The 26455-nt window shown below is 43.7% G+C and overlaps 1 protein-coding gene across 2 annotated transcripts in view; it reads left to right on the top strand.

Annotated features, from left to right (window-relative positions):
* Positions 1–6638: 6638 nt before the first annotated feature.
* The window catches only part of BEND4 (BEN domain containing 4), a 41276-nt gene continuing 21459 nt past the window's right edge, over positions 6639–26455 (top strand). For both annotated transcript variants that reach the window (XM_055246540.2, XM_055246539.2), the window contains exons 1-2: positions 6639–7260; positions 14898–15464. In XM_055246540.2, coding sequence (XP_055102515.1) covers positions 6774–7260; positions 14898–15464 — 1054 coding nt within the window. In that variant the 5' untranslated portion in view covers positions 6639–6773. The remainder of the gene's footprint in view (positions 7261–14897; positions 15465–26455) is intronic.

Genomic DNA, 26455 nt, shown 5'->3' with positions numbered 1-26455 from the left:
GAAGGAAGGAAGGAAGGAAGGAAGGAAGGAAGCGAGACAGGACATTTTTAGCCTGTTCAAGACCAGTAGGGCTGGAAAGGCGTGAAGGAGGGAAGGAGTGAGAGACAGGACTAGCTGGATTTCCTAGGCCGATTTTCCCTAAGCCTAGCAGGGAAGGTGACCACTTCCATCTTTAAACACGGGGCTTGCAACTTAGCTCACACCCGACCAATCAGATAGTAAAGAGAGCTCACTAAAATGCTAATTAGGCAAAAACAGGAGGTAAAGAAATAGCTAATCATCTATTGCCTGAGAGCACAGCTGGAGAGACAATGATCAGTATATAAACCCAGGCATTCGAGCTGGCAACGGCTACCTACCCTCTTTGGGTCCCCTCCCTTTGTATGGGAGCTCTGTTTTCACTCTATTAAATCTTGCAACTGCACTCTCTTCTGGTCCATGTTTGTTACAGCTCAAGCTAAGCTTTCGCTCGCCGTCCACCACTGCTGTTTGCTGCCATCGCAGACCTGCCGCTGACTTCCATCCCTCTGGATCTGGCAGGATGTCTGCTGTGCTCCTGATCCAGCGAGGCGCCCACTGCCACTCCCGATTGGGCTAAAGGTTTGCCATTGTTCCTGCATGGCTAAGTGCCCAGGTTCGTCCTATTCGAGCTGCACACTAGTCACTGGGGTCCACAGTTCTCTTCCGTGACCCACGGCTTCTGAGAGAGCTATAACACTCACCACATGGCCCAAGATTCCATTCTTTGGAGTCCCTGAGGCCAAGAACCCCAGGTCAGAGAACACAAGGCTTGCCACCATCTTGGAAACAGCCCACTGCCATTTTGGAAGCGACCCACCACCATCTTGGGAGCTCTGGGAGCAAGGACCCCCCCCCCATACCATATGTGTGTGTGTGTGTGTGTGTGTGTGTGTGTGTGTGTGTGTGTGTATTTTTTTTTTTTTGAGACTGAATCTTGCTCTGTCACCCAGGCTGGAGTGCAGTGGCGTGATCTCGGCTCACTGCAAGCTCTGTCTGCTGGGTTCCAGTGATTCTTCTGCAATTCTTCTGCCTCAGCCTGCCGAGCAGCTGGGACCACAGGTGGGTGCCAACACACCCAGCTAATTTTTGTATTTTTAGTAGAGATGGGGTTTGACCATATTGGCCAGGCTGGTCTTGAACTCCTGACTTCGTGATCTGCCTCCCTCGGCCTCCCAAAGTGCTGGGATTACAGGTGTGAGCCACCATGCCCGGCCTACATGATTATATTTTAAAAGGATCACTCAGCCGCTGTTTTGAAAATAAATTGTCTCCCTGCTGCCAATCTGATCCTCTAAAGTTCATTGTCCATAAAGCAGAATGAATCTTTTAAAATACTATGAAATGACCCAGCAATCCACTCCCAGACATTTATTCCCCCAAAAATAAAACTCATGTCCACGTAAAAACCTGTGTTTGTTCAGAGCAGCAATAGTTGTTAACAGTTCAACACTGAAAACAACCAAAATGTCTTCCAACAGATGAATGGTTAAAGAGCCTGTGGTGCGTCCATACCGTAGAAACTACTCAGTAATTAAAAGGAACAAACTACTGATGCACACAACAACACAGGTGGATCTCAAGGGCATTCAATTAAGTGAAAAATTTCAAAGGATCACATATTGCATGATTCCATTCACATAACTCTAGTGACATAAGATGTACCCATCGGAGGATACAGGTGAAGGGTACCTGGGACCTTTCTGCAACTTCTGTGAATCTGTACTTACTTCAAAATAAAAAGTTGTTTTAAAGAAAGCACTGTAGAAAATAAATTGTGTTTCAATGGAAAACTATGCACTGCCTACGAGCAACACACCCTTCTCAGTTATCTGATTCTACTCTTTCATTGTCTGAACTATTTTTACAAGTTCTAAACTCTGCAAGTTTAGGTAACTGACAGACATGCAAACTGTCCCATCTGGTATAGGTTCCCTTTTCTCCACCTGCACGCCCCCATGGAAAAACCATTTACACATTCAATTCAACATTCCTTTATTCCATACCAATCTGCGCTTCCCTTTGAACACTGTAAGGGCCCTGAATAATTATGTTTAATACAATCTTTAACACGTGTTCATTTTTATGTCTGTAGGAGAGTCATGATTTTACCTTTTCTGAAAACATCATTTTTTAAGAACATAAATCTGGTCATGTCATTACCTCTGTGTAACTACCTCCAAGACTTCCCACTGCCTTTAGAATAAATCCCCCAAGCATCCCATGATGTACAAGGCCCTGCAGAGCCTGGGCCCAGCCCGCCTCTCTCCTCTCCTCCTTGCTCTGCCCCTTGCCAGGGCAATTCCCATGGCTTCCCCTCTTTCAGCTCCCCGAGAACATCAAGCTTGTTCCCATCTATGGCTCTTGCACCTACTGTCCCTTAGCCTGGACTGCTCTTCTCATGGGTAGCTTTTTCTCATGAGTGAACTCTCAGCTCTATTGTTCCACCTCAGAGAAATCCTCCCAGTCACACTCTATCAAAAGTAACAGCCTCACCCTAGTTTTTTTTTTTTTTGAGAAAGGGTCTCACTCTGTTGCCCAGGCTGAGTGCAGCCTCAACCTCCTAGGCTCAAGTGATCTTTCGGCCTCAGCCTCCTGAGGAGCTGAGACTACAGGTGCTATTAGCCACCATACTTGGCTAATTTTTTATTTTCTGTAGAGATAGGGTGTCACTATGCTGCCCAGGCTGGTCTCAAACTCCTGGATGCAAGCAATTCTCCCACCTTGGCCTTCCAAAGTGCTGGGATTATGGGCATGAGCCACCGTGCCCAGTCTCCCACCCTGGTTTTTCATCATAGTTTGTTTGTTTAGAGACGGGCCTGGCTCTGTCCTCCAGGTTGGAGTACAATGGCACAATCACAGTTCACTACAGCCTTGGACTCCTGGGCTCAAGTGATCCTCCTGCCTTAGCCTCCCAAGCAGCTAGAACCACAGATGCACAACACCATGCTCAGTTATTATTATTTTTTTGTAGAGATGGGATCTCACTATGTTGTTCAGGCTGGTCTCAAACTGCTGGGCTCAAGTGATCCTCCCCATTCAGCCTCCCAAAGTGCTCAGATTACTAGCATGAACCACTGCACCTGTCCCTCATCACAGTTATTTCTATTTGAAATAATATTTTTCAGTTAGTTACTGGTTTATTTGTTTACCTGCTCCCCCCATAATAGTAGGACCTTGTGATCTGGGCTAGCATTATATCCCCCAGTGCTTAGAAAGGTACCTAGCACATGGTGGACACTCAATAAATATTTGTGGAATAAATACCTGGGGGAATAGGGTCCCTGAAGGTAGCAAGATCCCCATCAGTGGAGGCATTTAATCATGGTTTGCACAACCACTTGACAGGGCCATCGAAAACTACGGGCAGAGGCTCAGTCACAAGAATAAAAGACTGTATAGGTCCCTTCTAGTCCTATGTACCTATGAGTACATGGCCACCACACCTTTTTTGCTATGCAATGGGAAAAGCAAAGGAGTATTCCTCAGTCATTTTGTACCAAATGATAGTATGCATACTCCTGTTCCTGCTGCAATATCATCTTGGCATTAAAATGTTGAAGCTAATCAGACATTTAATTTCAAAGTGGAAGGTCATTATCTTGTCACAAAATTTTATTCCAATTACTTTTTTTTCTATTATACGAAATGAATTAAAAGTAGCACAAAACATTGGGAGATCAAACAGTCAATCAGAAGCTCATTAAATATCATTGAAATTGGTGCAATAAAAAGCATTTCCCATGGCTGAGTTATTATTTAAAAGCTATACTGGATGGCTCAAGGAATTGACATGCTGCCAATCAAAAAATCACCCTGTCCATAAATAGCCACTTGGCTTTTAAAAGTTCACTCTCTCTCTCTCTCTTTTTTTTTTTTTTTGAGATAAGAGTAAATATCTAAGAAGATTTAAGGCATGGGTGTAATTACTATTCTATCAGCTCCTATGAGACCCCCAAGGGAAGATATCAGCAAAGTCACTATCTGATAATTTAGGCCACAATTTAGAGCAAGATGCTCACAGAGTGCTACCAGTAATTTTATGAACACTTAAATACATTACATCTATGTACAATACTCAGTTAAATACAATCTCAGGCAGGGATTAGTGGTCAGTTATAATTTTAAAATTGCCTTCAACTCCACACTTAGAGTAAAATGCTCATTTTATTTTTTAAAGGGTGATTCTTAAGTACTTCATTTTTCTATGAACCCAGGACACAGACATAGGTGACTGCCCACATGAAAATCTGAAAGCTGATCATTTAAAACTTTTAAACATTTTTCTTCTGGGCACCTTCCCCTCCCCCCACTTTTAAAAAGCTAAATGACTAATTTGATTATTTCAGTTTTATACAAACGATCACTTTTTGATGTAAAGGACAGCAGGTCCTTTTCAATAGAAAATATACAACAGAAGTATTATTCCTAGTCTCTTAAGGTGTTTAAGTGGTGAGGAGGATATACATTTAAAACTACATAGAAGAGAAAGCCCCCAGGTACAGGAAATTACTTCTTCAGAAGAACTAAAAGATTTCTCCCTTCTAAACCCCCCACACTGCCACCACCCCAATTTCTTTTCAAAAGCCAGGACTTATTGGCAAATTATCTGGGAGTAAAGTGGGAGGAAAACATTTCAATGCAAAATTCAGAACTGCTTTATAGAAAGGAAAGTGTGGGGAGGTTTGTTATTATTTATTTCCTCCAGTATATCATTCAATTTCAGCTGTCTCACATCTCAGAAGTAGCTCTCCCATTTCTCACTTACGTGCCTAAGAAACATCTCCCTGGCATCTCATTCTCTTTCTCTGTCTTTCACCAGCATTTCATTATTTCTTAACTGTCCCTCTCATGCTTGTCTCCTTTTCCTAGTGATCCACGTGTCCTCATTTAGTAGTTTTCAGAAGCCAGGGAGAAACATTGCAAATAATGTTAAATATGATTAATATCTTGAATTCCTTGAAATATGACATGCATGAGTTACAATGAAACCTCTTTTATTTCCCCATGAAATGCTTTTGCATAATGAGAAAGAAAATGTCCTCTATGCCCTAATCAGCCCTGACAGTTCCTGGACTCCCAAATACTTTTATTTATGGCATTATTTATTTCATCTCTAATAAATGGATGGGGGGGCAACACAGCACCATCTGAGGAAGCTGCAGGAGAGAGGGAGACAATCTAGGGGGGAATAATACAGAAGCTGAACCAGCAAGGGAGAGAGAAAAAGCTTCCAAAGGGAAGGAGATCAGGGAAAGAGAGGCGAAAAGATGTGAACCCCCAGAAGAAAATGGGTCACCTTCCTAAGAATAAAAGGAAGGCTCTGAAAAGGAAACAAACTTCAGAGTGCAGAGATGAGGGTCCTACATCAAGGAGCACCCAGAACTCTGAACAGGAGAACGAAAACGGAAGGCTGAAAAGCAACCCTGGGGCAGGGTATGCTGGTTGGCCTAGAGGAGGGGTGATGTGAGATAGGAGTAATGGACCCTCTGCCCCAAAAAGTGGCTGGGAGAGACCAGGACATCTGCACCCAATGGAGGATCTTCCTCCCAACCACTGAGATCTCCCATTCAAACGGCTACTGAAATTGGGCACCCTCCAGACCCTTGCCGGATGGCGCCAGTTGCAGTGAGTAAGACAATGCAGGGAGTGAGTTCTCGGGTTACCCTGGTCTTGCAAGTACATATACATATATTAAAACGACACCGTTTAAAGTAATCACCACCTCAAAGGGAGGTGTCAGGTCATTTCCTCACTCAATTGGACAGAGTCTACTGGCTATGAGAAGTGAGGAGTTGAATTCAAATAACCCGGATGCATCAGTGCAACACAGCCACACACTCCCGAGTGTCTGACTTTGGGCAATTCCTTTCAACCTCTCAGAGCCTCGGTTTTCTCATCTTTATAATGGGGGGAAATGATGGTGTCATGCACGTTCTCAGGGCCCCTACGGGAAACAAATGAAAACGTGAAAAAGTTCTACGCCCTGCGCGCCTTTATGTTCCGCATGAGCTCGGAGGCCGCGAGGCTCGGGGAAGGCAGGACCCCAGAGCCCCGTAAACACCGCGCGACCACCTGGGCCAAGATCTTTAAGAGGTTCTTTTCAGAAGGATCGGAGAGCAATTCCCGATTGGTAGAACTTGCGGCAATACACTCGTACTCTGACGACCCCGCCCCAACGACTAGCCCCTCCTCTGTGCAACCCCGAGAGTTTGGGGTCATGCAGGGGGCGCCAGGAGCTCGTTTCGGAAGCCGGACCCCGCCCACAGCCGCAGAAGCCTCGAGTCCACAGCTGGGTCTCTAAAGTCTCGCCGTAGCCAGATCCCGGATCCCCACCTTCTTCACCAGTTCCCGGGCGCCCTCCAGGTCCTCGCTTTCCCCCTTCCCCCACCTCCCCGTCGGAGGCGCGGAGCCGGCGGGCAGACCCCGCGGGCGGCTGCGGCGCCAGGCCCCGCCCCGCCCCCATTATCATTAGCAGATATTACCCTAAACACTTGCTCTTTACCTCCTTTCTCCCTCCAGGCATTGGCGAGGCGGCCTGTCAATCAGCGGCTCGGGCGGCAGCCCCCCGCGCGGGGGCTCGGCGATGCCAGCCTCAGCGACAGGCGGCGGCGGCGGCGGCCACGGCACAGACACACACCCTCCCACACGCGCGCACCAGGGCAGAGCCGGCGGGCAGGCGGCGGAGGCACCCTCGGAGCCCGGCGCCCGGCGGGGAGGGGACGTGCTCCGGGGGACCGGCCCCGAGGCGCCGGATGGAGGAAGAGATGCAGCCGGCAGAGGAGGGGCCCAGCGTCCCCAAAATCTACAAGCAGCGCAGCCCCTACAGCGTCCTCAAGACGTTCCCCAGCAAGAGACCGGCGCTGGCCAAGCGCTACGAGCGACCCACCCTGGTGGAGCTGCCGCACGTGCGGGCGCCCCCGCCGCCCCCGCCGCCCTTCGCGCCGCACGCCGCCGTCTCCATCAGCAGCAGCGAGCCGCCGCCGCAGCAGTTCCAGGCGCAGAGCTCCTACCCCCCTGGGCCCGGCCGGGCCGCCGCCGCCGCTTCGTCGTCGTCGCCGTCCTGCACGCCCGCTACATCCCAGGGCCACCTGAGGACTCCGGCGCAGCCGCCGCCCGCGTCCCCCGCCGCCTCCTCGTCGTCCTCGTTCGCCGCCGTCGTCAGGTATGGCCCAGGCGCGGCGGCGGCCGCCGGCACCGGCGGCACGGGTAGCGACAGCGCCAGCCTGGAGCTCAGCGCAGGTACCAACTCTCGGCACAACTTTCCTTCCCGCTACGGCCGGGGGCAGCGGGAGGGGACCCGGGAAGGAGAGGCGGGGGGCCGCCGACACTCTCCGGTGCTGGGCCGAGTGGGGGCGTCGGGCGCACCCTGGGTCCTCCCTGCGCGCCCGGAAACTTCGAGAGGATTCTCCAGCGCCGCCAAGCATGGGCTTCCGACGGCGCGCGCCTAACAGGTGGCTCCGCGGCTTGGATCTCGCGCCGGGAAGCACGGCTGTGGCGGTCGGCGGCCGGGATCGCTGGGGCGTGGGCCGGAGTGGGGCCAGACGCCCCAGGGGGATAGCCGCGGCCGCTCGGGGAGAAGCTGGAGCTTCTCGGGCCGCCCCGCTGGGACGCCCTCGTACTGCTTCACTTTTTCCGTCTGCTTTTTCCCTTTGCCCTTTTTCCTCCATTTATTTCTGCTCTTCACTTTTCCTTTGCGTTCTGGTGCTTTCTTCGCCACCTCTGTGATGCACTCTCACGCTGTCGCAGTCCGTGCTGGCTGGCTCTCAGCTGCATTTTTCCTTCTTTTTCTGTGCGCCTGTGTTTCTCGGGCGCGCTCTGTCTCGCTCTGTCCCTTTCTCCTCCCACCCCGTGGTTGTGAGACTCGGGGCTCCTCCGCGTCCGCCACGCCGTCGATTTCGGGCGCGGGGAACCATCCCACCCCTCCTCCCTGCCCCGGGAGCCGCAGGCACTCTGCTCCCACCGCCCAGGTCGTCGTCCCCGCCACCCCCTCGTCCCCGTCCGTGGGACACTGCCGCGCCGCGGGGTCCTGCCCCTCCCGAGCATCTTGGCCCGAGCCCTACAGAAACGCCTCGTGGGAAGCACCCACCCTGGGGTCCGCGACTCCTCTCCTTTATCCCGAGTCTGCGGGCGCTGCCGGGGCAAAGCAGCCCACTGCCTGCCTGCAGGGAGCGAGATGGGCTGGTTGCGAGGCCACAGCCTGAGGCCTGCGCACAAGGGACCTCTCCACCAGCTCCCAGTGGGTGCAGCCACCTTTATCTACTCAGAACTAAAAGTTCCTGCCAAGGCCTGTTATGGCACTTTGAAGCCCCCAAATCCTGCATGTCAGTGAATCTGAGACACTTTTTTTCCCCTGTGGAAAATAGAAGAGTGTTGTGTCTAAGTGAGTTATAGATGCCTCCTCTAATAATTCTGTTGTTTGTCAATATTTTGACACATGAAGGATTGGTTTTGGAAAAGAAAACCTAATTACAGGTTATAGTGAAGGCTTGATCTGTCGCATCTCTCACTGATTTGAAGATGTTTGATTGCTTTCAGTGGGGTTCTTAGGTGGACTTCCTTATTGTTTGTGGGGTATATTTTGTTTCAGTTGCTCTTGCCCCAATACTCCATTGTTTTTATATCCTTTGTTAGGCAGTTGGCTCATTTGATTTTCCTCCTTACTTTTTTTCTTTTTTCCCCCCTTCTTAAGGAGGTTCATTTTCTTTCTTTCCGGCTTGGGATCTTATTTTCTCCTAAACTACTTCTTGTTCAGGCGTATGTTTATTTCTAGGCTCTGCTTTATCATCCTGTATTTTTATGTTGTTTGCCAGCAATTTGGGTCGTTTTCCCATTTTCTGTGTTTTGCTTTTACTCTTGCGTAGCCTCAGTTCCATCATTTGCACCGAGGTTTTCCCCTCTTTATCTGCCTCTTTGATCTCCTCTTGCTTTCTCCTTCCAGCCTTTGCTGACAGTCTTTCCATATTTTACTTCCTCTTATACACTATGAATTTACCCCCGTCTCATTTCCATTTTCATCCATAGTTTTAGCCGGCTGTATTTTTCCTGTATTGCTTCTTTTTTTCTGCACCAGTCACTTGCTGTTCTTTCTTTGGTCACTTCTACCCTGGCAGTTTCCTTGCTGTCCTTCATTCATGTGGAGTTTTTTTTTTTCCTTCCTTTTCTCACCTTGTTCTAAATGTTCTTTCAGTGTTCCTTCTAATGTCCTGTTTAGTTTATTTTGTCTCTGTTCCCAGATGGAAATTATAACATCACTAAATCTAAAGGAGTGAAGAGGGGCTTTTTTGATGCCCTTCGAATTTCTCTATATTTCCTTTTATTCTCACGGCTGCTTTTGTTGTTTTTAAGGGAGGTCATAGAAAGGGATAAGCTTGATAGCACCAAGGGCTGGATCCCTCGTGCTTGTTGGAAAGATGGGAATTGGATGGTAGGCTTCCTCCATGCAGTGAGGAAAATATTCTGGAGGGGAAAAAGCCATAGAGCTAGACATCATGAATTGTGGTCATAATATTAATCACTGATGGACAAAGCCATCTCTTAACAGGCACAGTGATATGAGTGGCCATCAGAGGAACAGCCACCTGAAGAGCTGATTGGTTCTTTGAGAAACTAGTTGTTCCACTTTGAACCAATGAGCATGTGTGCACAGACCCATGACCATTTAAGCATACTGGGTGGGGTGGGGGGTGGGAGTGGCACTTTGCCTGTTGCACCCTCGCAAAAGTGTAATTGCAGTGTCTCAGGCTACCTAGTAAACTGAAAATAGTCAAAACATTCATGTTATGAAATGAGTCAAGGACAGAAGAAGAGACATAACTGAGTGTCCAGAGTAAATTCAGTGAAAAGATGAAAGGGTTGAAGCGAATCTTATTTACCATTAAGGGCCATAACTAAGAAGAGAAATATGTGATTAAAAATAGGTTTTTTCAGCGTTCTTATAAAATCTCATGAAGAGTATAATTTTCCTTAAAAGGGGTAATACACCATGGTTTTAAAAGCATATTTTTCCTCTGTGGGAGGCTTAGAGTTAAAACCCACGTAGATCTTGATATGCAGCCTAAATTTGGCATCAGGAAATGGGAAATTGCATCTTTAAGCAGAGTACAATCAAAAATGAATTACAATAAATCCTATATAATTGCATAGGTCATTCTCTTTAATGAGATTTTATTAACCTGACTGTCAAGCTTTTGAGTCAGGCAGATATTTTATCTTCTTCAACTGATAAAAGTGTCAGCTATAAACCACCATATAAATATTCATAAATCTACACATCTGTGGCAGCCTATCAGCATCATTCTTTTGGACATTAAAAGCATTCTAATTACTTTCTGTCTAGCAGAGCTGAAATGCTGCCTGTTATAGTATGTGCTTGGCAGGCATGATTGCTTTTGTTTGCCATCACAAATAGCAGCATCCTATTTTATATACCGATGGTCCAGAAAATATTCAGGGATTGACTGAGCAGGATGAATATTAGGAAGCACCATCTGGTTTTGATAGCACCGAGTGTATTAACTCATCTGTTAATTTTTGACACATCATTGATTTATTTATTTAGAAAAATTACATCCTGTTTTGCTGTGTTGATGTTTGCCATTATAAAAAAAATTGGATGGCATTTTTTAAAAAAGACATAGTTCATTGATTTAACACAAGGATGGTGCTTCCAAAGATGCTTTCATTTTCTAACTTCTATTTTCTATGCCATGAAGTCCTCTCTTAAAAATAAGTTAAATTAATGTTTTAAGGAAATCATCTATTTTGAACTAGTTAGAAATCCTTGGGTAGATATAATATATGAATGCATGATAGTAGGTCACTAAAAAAAATTTCTGCTTCTGCATTTTTAATATTAATATATTTCACCCTTCGCTGGGCTAAAATCAAAAGGTTACCACTAATCTTGACTACTGTGATCTCCTTCATAGAAACAGAATTCTCTTGGGGATCTGCTGTGATGGGCAAATTCCATTGAAGGCTTTACTTACAAAGAAGGGCGGTAAAGTAGGGAGACTATTTGATTGCCTACTTCCCATCCCTCTTCTTATTCACTTATCAGATATAGGATGGATTAAACCTCTTAAATTCAGACGAATTTCCCGAAATGAATTTTTTAATTAAAAAAAAATCATGGGTTCAGTTTTTGGAATCGGACAAGGCACAATTTGCAGCATGATATTATCTCCCAGTAGGCTGCACAATAAAGCAAAATAAATTAGAGAGAAGTGGGCATTTTAGAGGGCTTTGTGATTGTGATTTGTAAACATTTTATGGTGTTTAATTTTAGGGAAGTTAGGGATAAAGTAGCCCTTCCGTAAACTGTTGACTTTCTCTTTCCCTGGCATCACTTGAGTGGAGCATTCTATGACTTAACAAAAAAAAAAAAAAAAGGGTTAAAAAAATCATAATACATGTTCACAGTTTGCTGAATTAAGAATCATAGATCAGTAGCCATTCAATTGTGTTTGTATGAAAACAACTTTTCTTCATTTCTTAGTGATAATGGGCATCACACAGTACTTGGATTTGTAATTATATTCTGTCTAGAAGGCTAAACTTAATGCAATGTGTATTAAGTGGAAAGATTTGCTGTTTTCCACCAAATGTAATGGTAATAATTTTTCATCACACTCTTCCATGTATCAATGTTAAAATAATATTCAAATAATTCAAGGTATTGAAGAGAGAAAAAATTTTACTTTAAGGGTGACAGTAGCCATTTTTGTACATATCATTTCTGAAAGCAAATTCAGAATGAAGCGTTTAAAAAACTGCAGGCAAGAACTACTTTATGACTGTAACTATTCTCTCATATTCTGAGTGCACTTTAATAGATTATCTTCATAATGTAGTATATTACATAATGATTTTTTCTCAGCATGTTACAAGTTTACCCTTCAATTAAGAAAACAAATCACGCTTGTCCCTAAGTCAGATTTTTTTCCCTTAAAATCTATGCTCTAATGTGATTTATCAATATGATTAAAACTACTGAGTGTGTTGTAAGACACTGAACAAATACATTCAAGCAGTTCTTACTAGCCAATTCTGTTTTAGACTTTCATATTTTGTCCTTTTCATCAAGGTTATTTTAAAGGTGTTTAGGCTGTAAATCAATTGGGACTATGCTGATTAAAATGCAAACAGTAAATACAACTTCAGGTCCAGAATGGGATTATAGGATTAAAATGAATGAAAACTGCTGTTGTGCTAGAATTGAAAATTCCCAATCAATATCATCCTTTGATTTTAATAATAAAAGAACAGAAACCAGGAAGTAAAAAAAACGAGTGTAACATCTTAAACCTCTTACTTGCATAGTTCAACTGTTGGTTTTCTTATTATTTGGTTTTGGCCATTGTAAATAAACGGCACCCAAATATTTTTGTGAGACTCCAGATAAGGGTACAAATGGTGCCTCACAGAGCATATATATCAGATAATTACAAAGTATAAATCAAGCTAACAAATTGTTTAACAAAAAATGTTCCGTCCACCTACCTTGACAAATACCTTCATAGTAACCAGATTTGGAATTTACAGCCAACCCATGTCTTTCTCTCTTTACTCCCAGCTTTATCTTCCACTAGGAGGGACCTCACATACACATATATGGAGGTCCCAGTCCACACTTCCAGGATCTGACACCATGGTCTCTGTCTTTGGATTGATGGTTCAGAGAAGATGGCAGCATAGATCCTTAAAGCAGTTTGAGTGGGGAATTCCTGGATCTTGGGGTACTTGGCCATGGGGACAGGATTGGCTGGAGAAGGAGGGTCAGGTGGTGGCGGTCCTGCTGCCAAGGTCTGAGGGTAATACTGCTCCTAAGAGTAAGAAAGTACTATCCTAAGAAGAAAATAGTTCTATGGACTCTCAACCAGCCTAGGGTGGACTTGCTACCCCTACCTCAGTCAAGTAAATCTGAAAATGCTATAAACTAAGATGCTCTGTGTATGTACAGGGGTACCTGCTACGTGTTCATTAACTGTTTCTCAAGGCGTTGTGCCGGCCTCTCACACTCCAGTGTAGTTTATGATCTTCTGCTGAGTAGAAGAGATCTGGCCTCTGTTCTGACTTGCAGTTTTTGAGTGGGATTCAGGATTGGGGAGATGTAAGGGTTGCTTCCTATGTGCCAAACACTGTGCTTATACGAGCTTTACATATATATTCTTTTTTTTTTTTTTCGAGATGGAGTCTCACTCTGTTCCCAGGCTGGAGTGCAGCGGCACCATCTTGGCTCACTGCAACCTCCGCCTTCTGGGTTCAAGCGATTCTCCTGCCTCAGCCCCCCGAGTAGCTGGGACTACAGGTGCGCGCCACCATGCCCAGCTAATTTTTGTATTTTTAGTAGAGACGGGTTTTCACCGTGTTGGCCAGGATGGTCTTGATGTCCCACCTTGTGATCTGCCCACCTTGGCCTCCCAAAGTGCTGAGATTACAGGTGTGAGCCACTGCACCCGGCTGCTTTACATATATATTCTTATTAAAAAGTTGGAAAAGAGCACTTGGACCCATCTCCTTTGACCAACTTAGTTATTTCATGAAAGAATAATAAGAACAAAGAACACAGTGGAATGTTGAGCACTGCATGGAGTTCTCCTGAAGTGTGATTTCCTTGGTCTTACATCCTGGGTGTGTTCTAGGGGATTTCTTATTGAAGCTGTTCTAGCTTATTATTCCCATAGCAGCCCTTGAACATCTCACCATTTTTTATTCTGAAAGTTTTTTTTCCTCCAGAAAAAAATGCGGCTAGTCAACATTTTCAGAGAGAGCTAGTGCTAGTTGCATTTTTATCTTAAACAATAGTTATAGGCGTCTAAAATCTCGAATATTTTGTTTGTTGCCATTATTCTGGGAAAGGGGAGAGGAAATAAGAGACATCCTCATGCTTCTGTGTTAGCTCTGAAAAGTGCCCCTCTCTGTATTTATAGTAGCCATTCTAGGTGGCAATCAGGAAAGAAGTGAATCTACCTTGTGACATTTATATTTAGGGTAAATTTTCAAGACCCTTCGATATCATTAAATTACATTTTCTTTTTGCAGTGAGTTGATTGCTTTTGTTTACTTTTTGCTTTCAATGGTTGACAGTATGCTTTAGAATTCATGTACATGGGCTAAGACGCACCCATGCCTCGTGCCATGTTAGGATATTTGGCAATCTACTGGAAGAGGTTCTAAGAAGTGATACTACTGATTTTCAAATGATACAGGTCAGCCTAAACATTGGCCTTGACGAGAAATCCAAGTTAGCAAATAAATGAAAAGAAGGAATAGTGAACACTGATGTTAGAAGACACATACAGTTTTGTGCTCATCCTGTGCCCATAGGCCTACTCTTTGCTTTACCTTAGATTTCTAGTGAGCTCTTCAAGAAGACTTACCTTTCTTCTCCAGTTTGCATCTGGGAGCTATGTACTCTCGGCAGGGATTGTATCAGCTGATTAATAGCAAGGGCATGAGGGCACTCCAGAAATAGAAGTAATGATTGCTTTAAGCCCTCCTATCAATGAGGAATTGAGTCTGCAGTGGCTGGCTCGATTCGTTAGAGTAAGGATATTAATGAAACCAAAGGTGTGAGTTCAGACCTGTGCAGCCAGTTAATGCCACAGAGAGGGAAATCTCTATATAGTGCCCAAAGTCACAGTCCAGCCATTTCCTAGAGCAAGAGACTGGGTGTGACTCATCAAGCATCCCGCTGTCGCAGAACAACAGGAAGCTATGCATTCTATTCACAGTGGATTTACTGTGTCATCTTGGTTTATGACAGAGAGTAGAAATACATATTTTTAACATGTTTGAATGTTAAGCTGAAAATTGAGGACTTTATCTTTTGCCGTTGGCTGTTGGTCACTGATGTGTCCTTTCATTTGTTTCAGAGAGTCGAATGATCTTGGATGCCTTTGCCCAGCAGTGCAGTCGAGTTCTTAGCCTCTTAAATTGTGGAGGAAAACTCCTGGACTCCAACCATTCTCAGTCCATGATTTCTTGCATAAAGCAGGAAGGCTCAAGTTACAACGAAAGACAGGAGCACTGTCACATTGGGAAAGGGGCCCACAGTCAGACCTCAGACAATGTAGACATAGAGATGCAATATATGCAAAGGAAACAACAAACTTCTGCCTTTTTGAGGGTTTTCACTGACTCTCTACAAAATTACCTGCTCTCCGGGAGCTTTCCGACTCCAAACCCCTCGTCAGCCAGTGAATATGGCCACCTGGCAGACGTGGATCCTCTGTCAACCTCTCCTGTGCATACATTAGGTGGCTGGACTTCCCCAGCAACGTCCGAATCCCATGGCCACCCATCTTCATCTACACTGCCAGAAGAGGAGGAGGAGGAGGAAGAGGAAGGCTATTGTCCTCGATGCCAAGAGCTGGAGCAGGAGGTTATTTCACTGCAACAAGAAAATGAAGAGCTCAGAAGGAAGTTAGAGAGCATCCCAGGTATCCTGCCATATTCCTTACAAGACAACTGCAGCCCTTCTTTCTTTCACTTGTCTCATCTGTCTGTCTGTATTTCTGTACTCATGTATGTATGTGTGGGCTTTTTTTGTTTTTTGGCCAGTGATGTAGAAAAGTTAGAAAAAACAGACATGCTCAAGGGCTTCTTAGCCCATCCAGTGCCAAACGGAAATTTTAGGAGGAGCCACTAGCCTATTTACTTCCAGCTACTGTGTTCTTGTGTATAGGCCTGAACACCATAGTCCTATTAAAAGATGTCTCTATCAATATAAAAATAATTTCTAGATGTGCTGCTTTGACGTTGAAATAGGTCAAGTGCTATAAGCCTGTTTTCTTAAAAAGTGGTCCTCTTCCTTTAAGATGGGTTTTTAGTTTTTAAAAACTTTGATCCTATGCATTTTATTAGTCAATAATAGAAATTAAAGTGAAACTTTGAGAGGCAGGACTCAAGTAGTACTGAACAAATGAAATGGTCTCTTCTATTTCATTAATTTTCCCTGCCTTTCCTTTTAAGTTTCAGCAAGCATAACCTCTTTAGCATATACACTGTCCTAATAGGTCAAGGATAGACCAGTAATTAAGCCGGCCCCAAACTGTTTCTTGGCCCTGACTAAACATGAGGCATTTCCTGCCTCTTAGAGACACTAGATTTTCATAGTAGTAAAATCATCTTTCTGGCAAGACATTCTCTGGGTTGAAAAGTCTTTCTGTTTTTTTTTTTTTAAACTGGTAAGGTACTGATTTTACTTTTTTTTTTTTTGGAGACGGAGTCTCACTCTGTCGCTGAGTCTGGAGTGCAGTGGCGCCGTGTCGGTTCACTGCAACCTCTGTCTCCTGGGTTCAAGCAATTTTTGTGCCTCAGCCTCCCGAGTAGCTGGGACTACAGGCACCCACCACCACGCCTGGCAAGTTTATATATATATACATATTTTTAGTAGAGATGGGGTGTCACCATGTTGGCCAGACTGGTCTCGAACTCCTGACCTCAGGTGATCCACCCACCTCGGCCTCCCAAAGTGCTGGGATTACAGGCATGAGCCACTGCGCCAGCCCTGATTTTACTTTTATCTTTGAATTCATTCCTGTATGTCTGTGGCTTACAGAAGACATTAAGATCATTAACAAGAACAATCTCTTCAAACCTTTTTAATTGTGCGGTCATTGCTAAAAAGTGTTTAAGCTTGAGGCCAGGCGCAGTCGCTCACGCCTGTAATCCCAGCACTTTGAGAGGCCGGGGGGGCGGATCACAAGGTCAGGAGATCGAGACCATCCTGGCTAACACGGTGAAACCTTGTCTCTACTAAAAAAATACACAAAATTAGCCGGGCATGGTGGCAGGTGCGCGTAATCACAGCTACTCGGGAGGCTGAGGCAGGAGAATGGCGTGAACCCGGGAGGCGGAGGTTCAGTGGGCTGAGATTGTGCCTCTGCACTCCAGCCTGGGTGACAGACGGAGACTGGGTGTCAAAAAAAAAAAGTATTTAAGCTTGTGCCCACAAATCTACACATTTATTGGCTAATTGCATACATGTACTACTATTCTAATATATTGGGGTTCAAAATAAATCATACATAGGAAATTTTAAAATTTTAATGCTGATACATATGCATAAATATAAGTTATATCCTTTTTTTTTCTTTTAATTGAGATGGAGTCTCGCTCTGCTGCCCAGGCTGGCGTGCAATGGTGCAATCTTGGCTCACTGCAGCTTCTGCTGCCTGAGTTCAAGCGGTTCTCCTGCCTCAGCCTCCTGAGTAGCTAGGACTACAGGCACACACCACCACGCCTGGCTAATTTTTTTTTTTTTTTTTTTTTTGTATTTTTAGTAGAGACAGCGTTTCGCCACATTGGCCAGGCTGGTCTCGAACTCCTGACTTCAGGTGATCCGCCCGCCTCGGCCCCACAAAGTGCTGGGACTACAGGCATGAGCCACAGCACCCGGCCAATATAAGCTATATTCTTTGCCTAATACAGTATCTTTGTATCACTCAATTTGGCAGCTGATTTAGAAAGAAGGAAATGTTAAAGAAAGCTACCCACTTGTTTATTAGTAGACAAAGGAAGCAAAAAGAAGGTTTATCATTTAAAATAATTCTCCAAATAGAGCTGAGGTTTGGTTCAGAACATTTTGGAATTAGATTAAGTGCAATTGTCCTGTGGAGGGGAGGAAGTAAGAGGTGCAGCAAATCCGTTTTCTCCTTTTGCATTGGTGCCCTGGGGTTAGATGCAGACGAGTAGTGTTTTCCCACGCCAGGCAGGCACCGACTACAAGACAGACACTGGGTAGAACCCAGAAGAATGTAATGGAACCAGATCATTCCTGGTTTCCCCAAGTCCGAGACATGGTTGCAGCTAGCACACTGGGATTTTACAAGTCTCACAGCTATGTAACCCGTGCTTAGTTCACTGTGGGTTTATCTCATAGGGGTATTTCTGTTGTCACCCCCACTGCCTCTTTAACTGGGGCAGAAAATAGTGTCGTAGAGGTCATCCAGCTACAGACACTTTCATCAGCCACTCAGAACCATAACCAAAGGAGCCTTCCTAGCTTCTGAAGTGCTTAGTGGCATTCCTTGATCTCATCTTGGGAAAGAGTTTCAGAGTGCAAGGACAGGTGACACAAATGTCCCAAGTATTATTGTCTAATTCCTGATCCTAAATATTTGGCAAGCTGTATGTCCTTGATGTGTCCTAAGCAAACTTGGGGTTCAGTCCGCCTCTCACTTACCAAACCCATAGCAAGTCAGGTGCCTGTGGTAGGGGTCAACTCAGTGTTGGCCTGCCACTGTCCATTGTCTTTTGTACTTCCCAGAAAGCTGGAGATGCTGCCATTTCTTGAGCCTTCTTGATGATCAAACATTGAATTGACACTGGTTGAAATTAGGCTAATGATCAGTCCTATTACTGTAAACATTCAACCCTGTTGACAGTCCCCTCCCCAAACTTGAACCAGCAACCATTTCACATGGATAACCGTGATTACGTTAAGAAATACATCCAACAATATGGATGAAAAGCCAGTTTATTAATTGTGCGTTGTAAAAATAGTATACAATGAAGAAAATATTAGCTTATTTGTGATTACTTATCAAGTGTTCATGACCTAGGGACACCTTAATATTGGAAAACAGGTTAAAGTGTCACTTGGAGATGAAAACTTGATCAAAGGGAGAAGTTACTGCCCTCTTGCCCTTACCTCTCAATGCCCATTTTTACCTAAACAATAAACCAGCCTGTGAGTGACACCCAAGAATCCACTTTTTACTTGATTAGCTGTGCATTTTGGGTGGAGGGGTATCTGTTATCATTTGAAGAAAAGTGCAGTACATGGTACACTGGTTTTGCATAGAATAAAAATGTTTTGTCATTCAGTAACCCTCCTACATAATTTGGGATGGATTTTCCCTAAGCAGTGGTCTCAACAGGACCCCATCGTTCTAGAGGCCAGTACATTTCTGTGGAAGGACCTGGGGCTTGCTTCTAGTAGAATCTACCTGTGTTGTGGCAATCACTTTTTTTACAGCCAAGCAGGATGGATGAATACAAAGGAGAAGGCAACGCTCAGCAGTTAGCACAGAAAATAAGATTGAAAAGGAGATGGGTCAGCTGCTGCAGGTCAGAGCCCAGGCAGCCTTCCTCGGTCGTTTCTCGGCGTTTCCGGAGGAGTGCTGTTGAGGATTTTTTTTTTTTTTTTTTTTTTTTTTTTTTTTTCTGAAATAAAGCCTTTATACCTGGGAGCAGTTCTTGAAATGAGAGTTAAAAATAAACAAGCCTATCAGTCTACAAGAAAAAATGATTTCACTTGGGCACCTCTCAAGGGAAAAGGTGAGAGACCATACCAAAAAATAAAAAGAAGTTGTGGGCAGGCACTATTTCTGGCACTGCTCTGAGAGGGGCAGTGTTATGGTATTATTTGTAAAATATCCAACACAGTCTTTTGATGATCAGCTACTTGCAAGGGAGGGGCTTCTGGAAAATTCTCTCTAACTTTTCAGAGTCAGTTGCAGGTGTAGGGAATTCAAATTTTATCCGAATGAAATAGCATTAGCACATTTTCTTTTGTATTAGATCATCACACTAGAAAATTAGAAAGTCTGTTTAGAAGTTAAATTTTTTGAAAAGAAAGTGAAATTTTATAAGAAAAAACCACAAAAGCAGAAGACTTTTGGATCAGGAATATGAAGGGATGAGAGGTTTTTAAAAGAAGGAAAATGGTGCATAGAACTTCTCATTGGAGAGAGTGTCAGCTTAGAGTAGTCACATTTACTTAGGAAGCTTAGTCAACACTAAGAAGAACTCATAAAAGAGGGCAAATATAAAATACCATATTTCATCTAATCTAAGGCGCCAGCGTATGTAAGCTACACCAATCTTTACGTTCCACTAAGAAAGAAGAAATCAAAATTGTACATTATAATTATCTTTGAACACAAAGTCCATAGATACTAAATGTGAAAAACTCTGGGTCTTAGAATCATAAAATATAGTAATTTTTGCTAAGAAAAGTCCAAAGTAAAATAATTATAACACGTTAAAAATACCTTGAAATTTTCTAAGTGTCAAATATAGGGAGGATCTGTTTATTGTTGATATTTTAAATTAACTGTGTTTTGTAAAGTTTGAGTATACAAAATGAAGTTAGAGGATATATAGTTAAAAGGTTACTGTAGTGAAGCTGTATCTATCATCTCACATAGTTACCCATTTTTTTGTTGTTCTTGTAGTAAGAGCTGCTAAAATCTACTCGATAGCCTTAATCTCAAGTACGGTACAAATTTGTCACGTGTATTCCTCATGTTGTGTTGGATCTCTAGACCTATTTGTCCTACATAGTGCTACTTCGTAACCTCTGAGCTATATACCCCCATTTCCACTCCAACTCCCCACCCCTTGTAGCTACTATTTTGTTCTCTAGCTCTGTATATTTGAATTTTTCTTTATTTTAGGTTCCACATGTAGGTGAGATCTTACAGTATTTTTCTTTCTGTGTCTGGCTTAACATAATGCCCTCCAGACTCACCCATGTTGTGGCAGTGGAAAAATCTTGTTCTTTTTTAGATCAGAATAATACTCTATCCAATAATATACCACAGTTTCTTTATCCACTTGTCTGTTCACAGACACTTAGGTTGTTTCCATGTCTTGGCTATTGGGAATAATGCTGCAGTGAACGTGGGAGTGCAGACATCTTTACAAGATGTTGATTTCATTTCCTTTGGGTGTATGTCCAGGAGAAGGTTTGCTGGGTCATATTTTTAATTTTCTAGGAAAATTCCAATACTGTTTTCCTTAATGTCTGTACCATTCTACATTCCCACCAATGGTATACAAGGGTTTCCTTTTTCCCATACACTCACCAACACTTGTTATCTTTTGACCTTTTGCTAACAGCCATCCTAACTGGTGTCAAATGGTGTCTCATAGTGGTTTTGATTTGCATTTCCCTGATGATTAATGATGTTGAGTACATTTTTATATACGTGTTGGTATTCTTTGGAGAAGTATCTATTCAGGTCTTTTGCCCATTTTGTAATTGGGTTATTTGTTTTTCCACTGTGGAGGAGTATGAGTTGTTTATATATTTTAGATATTAACCCCATGGTTTGCAAAATTTTTTTTTCAGACCATAGATTGCTGTTTCATTTTGTTGATTGCTATGTAGAAACTTTTTAGTGTGATGCAGTTCCGTATTTAAAATTTTTGCTTTTGTGGCCTGAAAATTTTGTTGCTGTTCTTGTACGAGCTGCTAAAATCTACTCAATATCCTTAATCTAAAGAACAGTACAGATTTGTTACATTGGGTTATTTGTTTTTGCTTTCGTGGGCTGAGCTTTTATGATACCTAAAAAATTATTTCCAAGGCCAGTGTCCAGGAGCATTCCCCCTGCGTTCTTTGTCTTCCAGGAGTTTTATAGTTTCTGGTCTTGTATTTGGGTCTTTTATCCATTTTGAGTTTATTTTTGTGTATGCTCTAAGGCAAGGATCTAATTTCATTCTTTTGCAGGTAGAAATCCAGTTTTCCCACACCCTTAGTTGAAGAGTATTGTTAATATTTTTGTAGGACCCTCTACTTTCTAAAAAGTGCATTTTTTTATTATCTCATTTTATCCTTATAACTCCATGGGGCCACAGCAAATATTAGTATCATTCCTATTTTATAGACAAGGAGGTTGAGACCTGGACAGTGAGGTCAGTTGGAAACTTAGGATTATAATCTAAGCCTCTGACTCCAGATCTAGTTTGTTACCCCTCACCACCCTCAAAACAGCTGATTCTCATTACTCACCATTGTTATCTATAAAGTCACTGTGAGCACCACATTGAGAATATTAAAGCATTCCTCCTAGGGGAAATACAGAGCTAGGTTCCTAAGAGCCTCTGCTCACAACAGTTTCATCAGATGATCAATATATAACTTTGTTTTATGTGCATGTTTATTTAAGGAGACCTTATTTAATAATTAACGCTGGTTGAGTAACAGCACTATAACTCATGCCTGAATGAGGCGTATCTAACATGCTTGTTTTCTCTATAAGGCACATCACAGTTTTCTTGTGCTTGGGAACGGTAGACAGCACTTCAGTGCCACAATTGGGGCCATTTGAAACAGTGAGATCACCAACAAAAGTCACAAAAATACAAAAACTGTGGCACTAAGTAAATAGACCATGGTGAGGACACTTGTTTACAGTTATGAGAGCTGAAACAAGAATGCAAAGCATCCCGTTGTTAAGCTTCAGCTGGGAATGTGTGCATGTCAGGTTTTCAGTGCTCTGCATGTGTCTGTGAATCACTACAAAACCACCACAAGTTCTGATTTGGGGGTTACAAATACATTTTGGTAAGTAAAGCAAATTTGCAAATACCAAATCCGTGAATGATGAGGATCCACTGTACCAACTCCAGAGGCTACAAACTAGAGAACTAACCTTGGATTCTGCAGTTGTGATCATGTTAGTCCACTGTTGACATTTTCTTTTTTTTTTTTTTTTTTTGAGACAAGAGTCTCACTCTGTCGCCCAGGCTGGAGTGCAGTGGCACGATCTCGGCTCACTGCAAGCTCCGCCTCCCGGGTTCACGCCATTCTCCTGCCTCAGCCTCCCGAGTAGCTGGGACTACAGGCACCTGCCACCACGCCTGGCTAATTTTTTTGTATTTTTAGTAGAGACGGGGTTTCACCGTGGTCTCGATCTCCTGACCTCGTGATCCACCCGCCTCGGCCTCCCAAAGTGCTGGGATTACAACTGTGAGCCACCGTGCCCGACATTTTCTAATTAAGAAGGTTTTAAAATGATCAATCATGTCAGTTTTTGGATAACAGGAATTTTGCAAGAATAAAACGCCCTTAGAGTAGATGCAGTGTAGACGTGTGCTAGTATGCTCCAGTGCCCTCACCAACCTCCAAACTTGAAAATACCCACAAGGGCCTGTGGGAGGGAAAATGCTTAGGTCGGTTTCTGATCCTGAGAAACTCACGGATCATTTGTAAAGGTGGGGGCTCTGAGGTAGATGAAAAGAACTTAATACATTCTCAGTATTAACAGCGAATGATAGGGACAGAGGAATAAAGCATTGAGTTCTTTCACTGGGAATTTGGTGAACATCATCATGGCTGTTGGTTACAGCTATCAGTGACACTGAGGGAGACAGAGCAACAGAAGGTAAAGAGAATGGATTCGGAGTCAAAGTCGTGTTTGAACCTCTTCTCCTGCTACTTGGTATCTGTGATTGTTTTGGCAAATCGCTTTAATCATGCCAAATCTCAGTTTCCCTTTCTCTAAAGTGAGGCTAATAATACTCTAGGAATTTTTGTTTGTTTGCTTGGTTGGTTTTTTTAGATGGGGTCTTGCTCTGTCGCCCAGGCTGGAGTGCAGTGGCACAATCTCGGCTCACTGCAAGCTCTGCCTCCCGGGTTCACGCCATTCTCCTGCCTCAGCCTCCCAAGGAGCTGGGAGTACAGGCGCCCCCCACCATGCCCGGCTAATTTTTTGTATTTTTTTTTTAGTAGAGACGGGGTTTCACTGTGTTAGCCAGGATGGTCTCGATCTCCTGACCTCGTGATCTGCCTGCCTTGGCCTCCCAAAGTGCTGGGATTACAGGCATGAGCCACCGCTCCCAGCCATAATACTGTAGGAATGTTGAAAGTACCAAATGCAACAAGTCATGAATGGGTACCTATTAGTCTTCCAATAATCACTCAATAAATGGAAACTTTAAGAAAAAGAGGAAATTATTCTGTGCCAAGTGCTCCTGAAATCATAAGTTGTTTTCCTTATGGTAAGTGCTATTCTTACCTTACAAAGGTGTCACCATTCAATTAGTTGGCCAGGTGGGGAACCTCAGATCCATCCAGAGCTCATCTCTCCTTCCGACTCCCAATCAGCCTCCATTCTTCTGGGTGCCATCTCTTACACACCCATCAATGGGACTTCTGCTTTCTCTCCACTGGTGTCAACCAGGCTCATCTCATAACTGCAGCTGTTGCAAGATTCACCCTCCCATACTCCAGTCTGTCCCATACCAGACTCTGGTCTCTCCCCCAAACAGCCCCAGGTCACCCACTGCCAAAGAGCCTCTAAGGGCTTCACATAGTCTGTGGAGTAAATTCTAGCATCCTCGGTGTGACACACAAGGTTCTTCAATTCCTGGATCTTTTCCTGTCTGTCTTTGGAGACTGAGCCCTCAGAGCCCACCAGACACTAAGTGTTCCAACCCCGTTGGACAGTTTGTGAATCCCTGAACAGCCAAACACTTCCATACTTCTGGCCTTCCTTTACTCCTACTATTCCTTTCAACCTAAGAACATACTCCTTTTCTCTCCACTTGAGAAACTCCTATTCATCCTTTAGTACCGAGCTCGGTGACACTGTAACAAATGCTTCCCACAGTTCGCAAGCAAGCACTTTTCGTAGCACGTCATGCAGATTCTGTTATCATTACCATGGGAAATTGTTACTCTATGTGCGTCTGTGTCTCCTGATGTCCTGATATGAAGAGACAGGCCATGGAGGTCCTTGAGGACAGAGGCTGAGAGTCATCTTTGTGTCCCCTCTTTCCTAGCCCACTGTTAGGCATGTTGTAACATCTGCATGTCAATTGAATTGAACTAATGGAATGAGGATACTGACATGAACAAAAATATAATTATGCATCTGTAGGCTGACTAATACTTAAAGCTCATTGTTTATTTCTAGATATTTACAATTCAGGAGCTTATACTTTACAGGGATGATGTGAATAGGGCACGTAAAGATGATTAAACACACAGATGGCCATGGTTGTCAGAGGACAGTAAATAATTCAGTTGCCCTATGAAAGTGTATGGTGGAGTATTTTGAGATGTTTTAAGTCCTTGAAGACAACTATATAGCAAGACAGATTAAGTAGTGCTTGAAGGGTGAAGAGAGAAACTCTGATCAAGATTTTAATGCAATGAAAATTAGGAACTAGAGACCCAAGCACCCTTAAGATGGGCAAAACCAGAATCCGAGCAGTTTTCCCCAAGGAAAACTATTGAGGAAGACCATTTCAGTAGTCTTATTTACCACCTGCTCATACAAGACAGCACAGTCAAGAAAGTCAATTAAGTGGCCTCGGTGAAGAATTCACTAGACTCCCAATCTTAAAATGACAGTAGCTTACAATAGGCAATATTTATTGGATGCCTTTTGCTTTACATGTATTGTTTTAAGTAATCCTCACAATAACTGTATACAGTAGGTCATTTTCCCAGTTTGTTTGTTTGTTTTTTGAGACGGAGTCTCGCTCTGTCGCCCAGGCTGGAGTGCAGTGGCGCGATCTCGGCTCACTGTAAGCTCCACCTCCCGGGTCATGCCATTCTCCTGCCTCAGCCTCCCAAGTAGCTGGGACTACAGGCGCCCGCCACCACGCCCAGCTGATTTTTTGTATTTTTAGTAGAGATGGGGTTTCACCATGTTAGCCAGGATTGTCTCGATCTCCTGACCTCATGATCTACCGGCCTCGGCCTCCCAAAGTGCTGGGATGCTGAGGCCCATTTTCCCAGTTTTACAGGTGAGATCATAGAGGCTGGGAGAGGTTAAGTAACCTTCCCAGGATCACATGGTTAATAAGTGTCAGAGTCAGTACACTGAAAAATAATGGTATCCAAGAGTTACTTTAGGACTAATATCCAAAGCTTTTTGTCAGTTAATTGGTGTCTACTAGTGTTACCGTAGAATGTCTTAAAGACCCTATGTGTGTGGCTTTAAATAACATCCCTGGGGGCTTTCCTTTTCTTGAGCAGGACATCCATCTAGATATCCTACATACCCCGTGGAACATTTGTAACCCATCCCTCTCCATGTTTACTTTGCTTAGACAATATTGTCTATTGCTGCTTAGACAGTACAGCTGCCAAGATGGCACAGTCAGCAGAATCATGTAAGTGGCCTCTGTGGGTAATTCATAGAAAACCAATCTTAAAATGACAATAGTTTACACTAGGCAGTATTTATTGGGTGCCTTTGGCTTTACATGTATTATTTACACAAAAGACCTTCCTTATTTCCTTTCTTCCTCTTCAGTATTTTACTGTTTCCAGGATTATCCAAGATGCATTTTGAAATTTTGTTTACATAGAGGAGAAAAAAATAATAAATGTCAATATCAGGATAGGTAGTAGGTACGTTTTAGCTGCCTTTATAGCCATTCTTCCTTGTAATAGAAGTTTCATTTTTGGTTCCTCATTTATTTTCTCATTACACCTACTAGATTCGTCAGACTTTGTTCTGCAGAATGGACAAATGAATGAGTAAAACATGCCCAATGGGTCTGAAGTATTAGTTTCACCATGCGAGTGACTTGTTTAAAATTCCTAATTTAGGCTGGGCGCGGTGGCTCACACCTGTAATCCCAGCACTTTGGGAGGCTGAGGTGGGTGGATCACCTGAGATAAGGAGTTCCAGACCCCGCTGGTCAACATGGTAAAACTTCCTCTCTACTAAAAATACAA

Source organism: Symphalangus syndactylus, chromosome 16 (assembly GCF_028878055.3).
Source record: "Symphalangus syndactylus isolate Jambi chromosome 16, NHGRI_mSymSyn1-v2.1_pri, whole genome shotgun sequence".
In the NCBI taxonomy this organism is placed as follows: domain Eukaryota; kingdom Metazoa; phylum Chordata; class Mammalia; order Primates; family Hylobatidae; genus Symphalangus; species Symphalangus syndactylus.
Note: the sequence above shows the minus strand (reverse complement) of the source record. Positions and strands in the feature narration are given on the sequence as shown.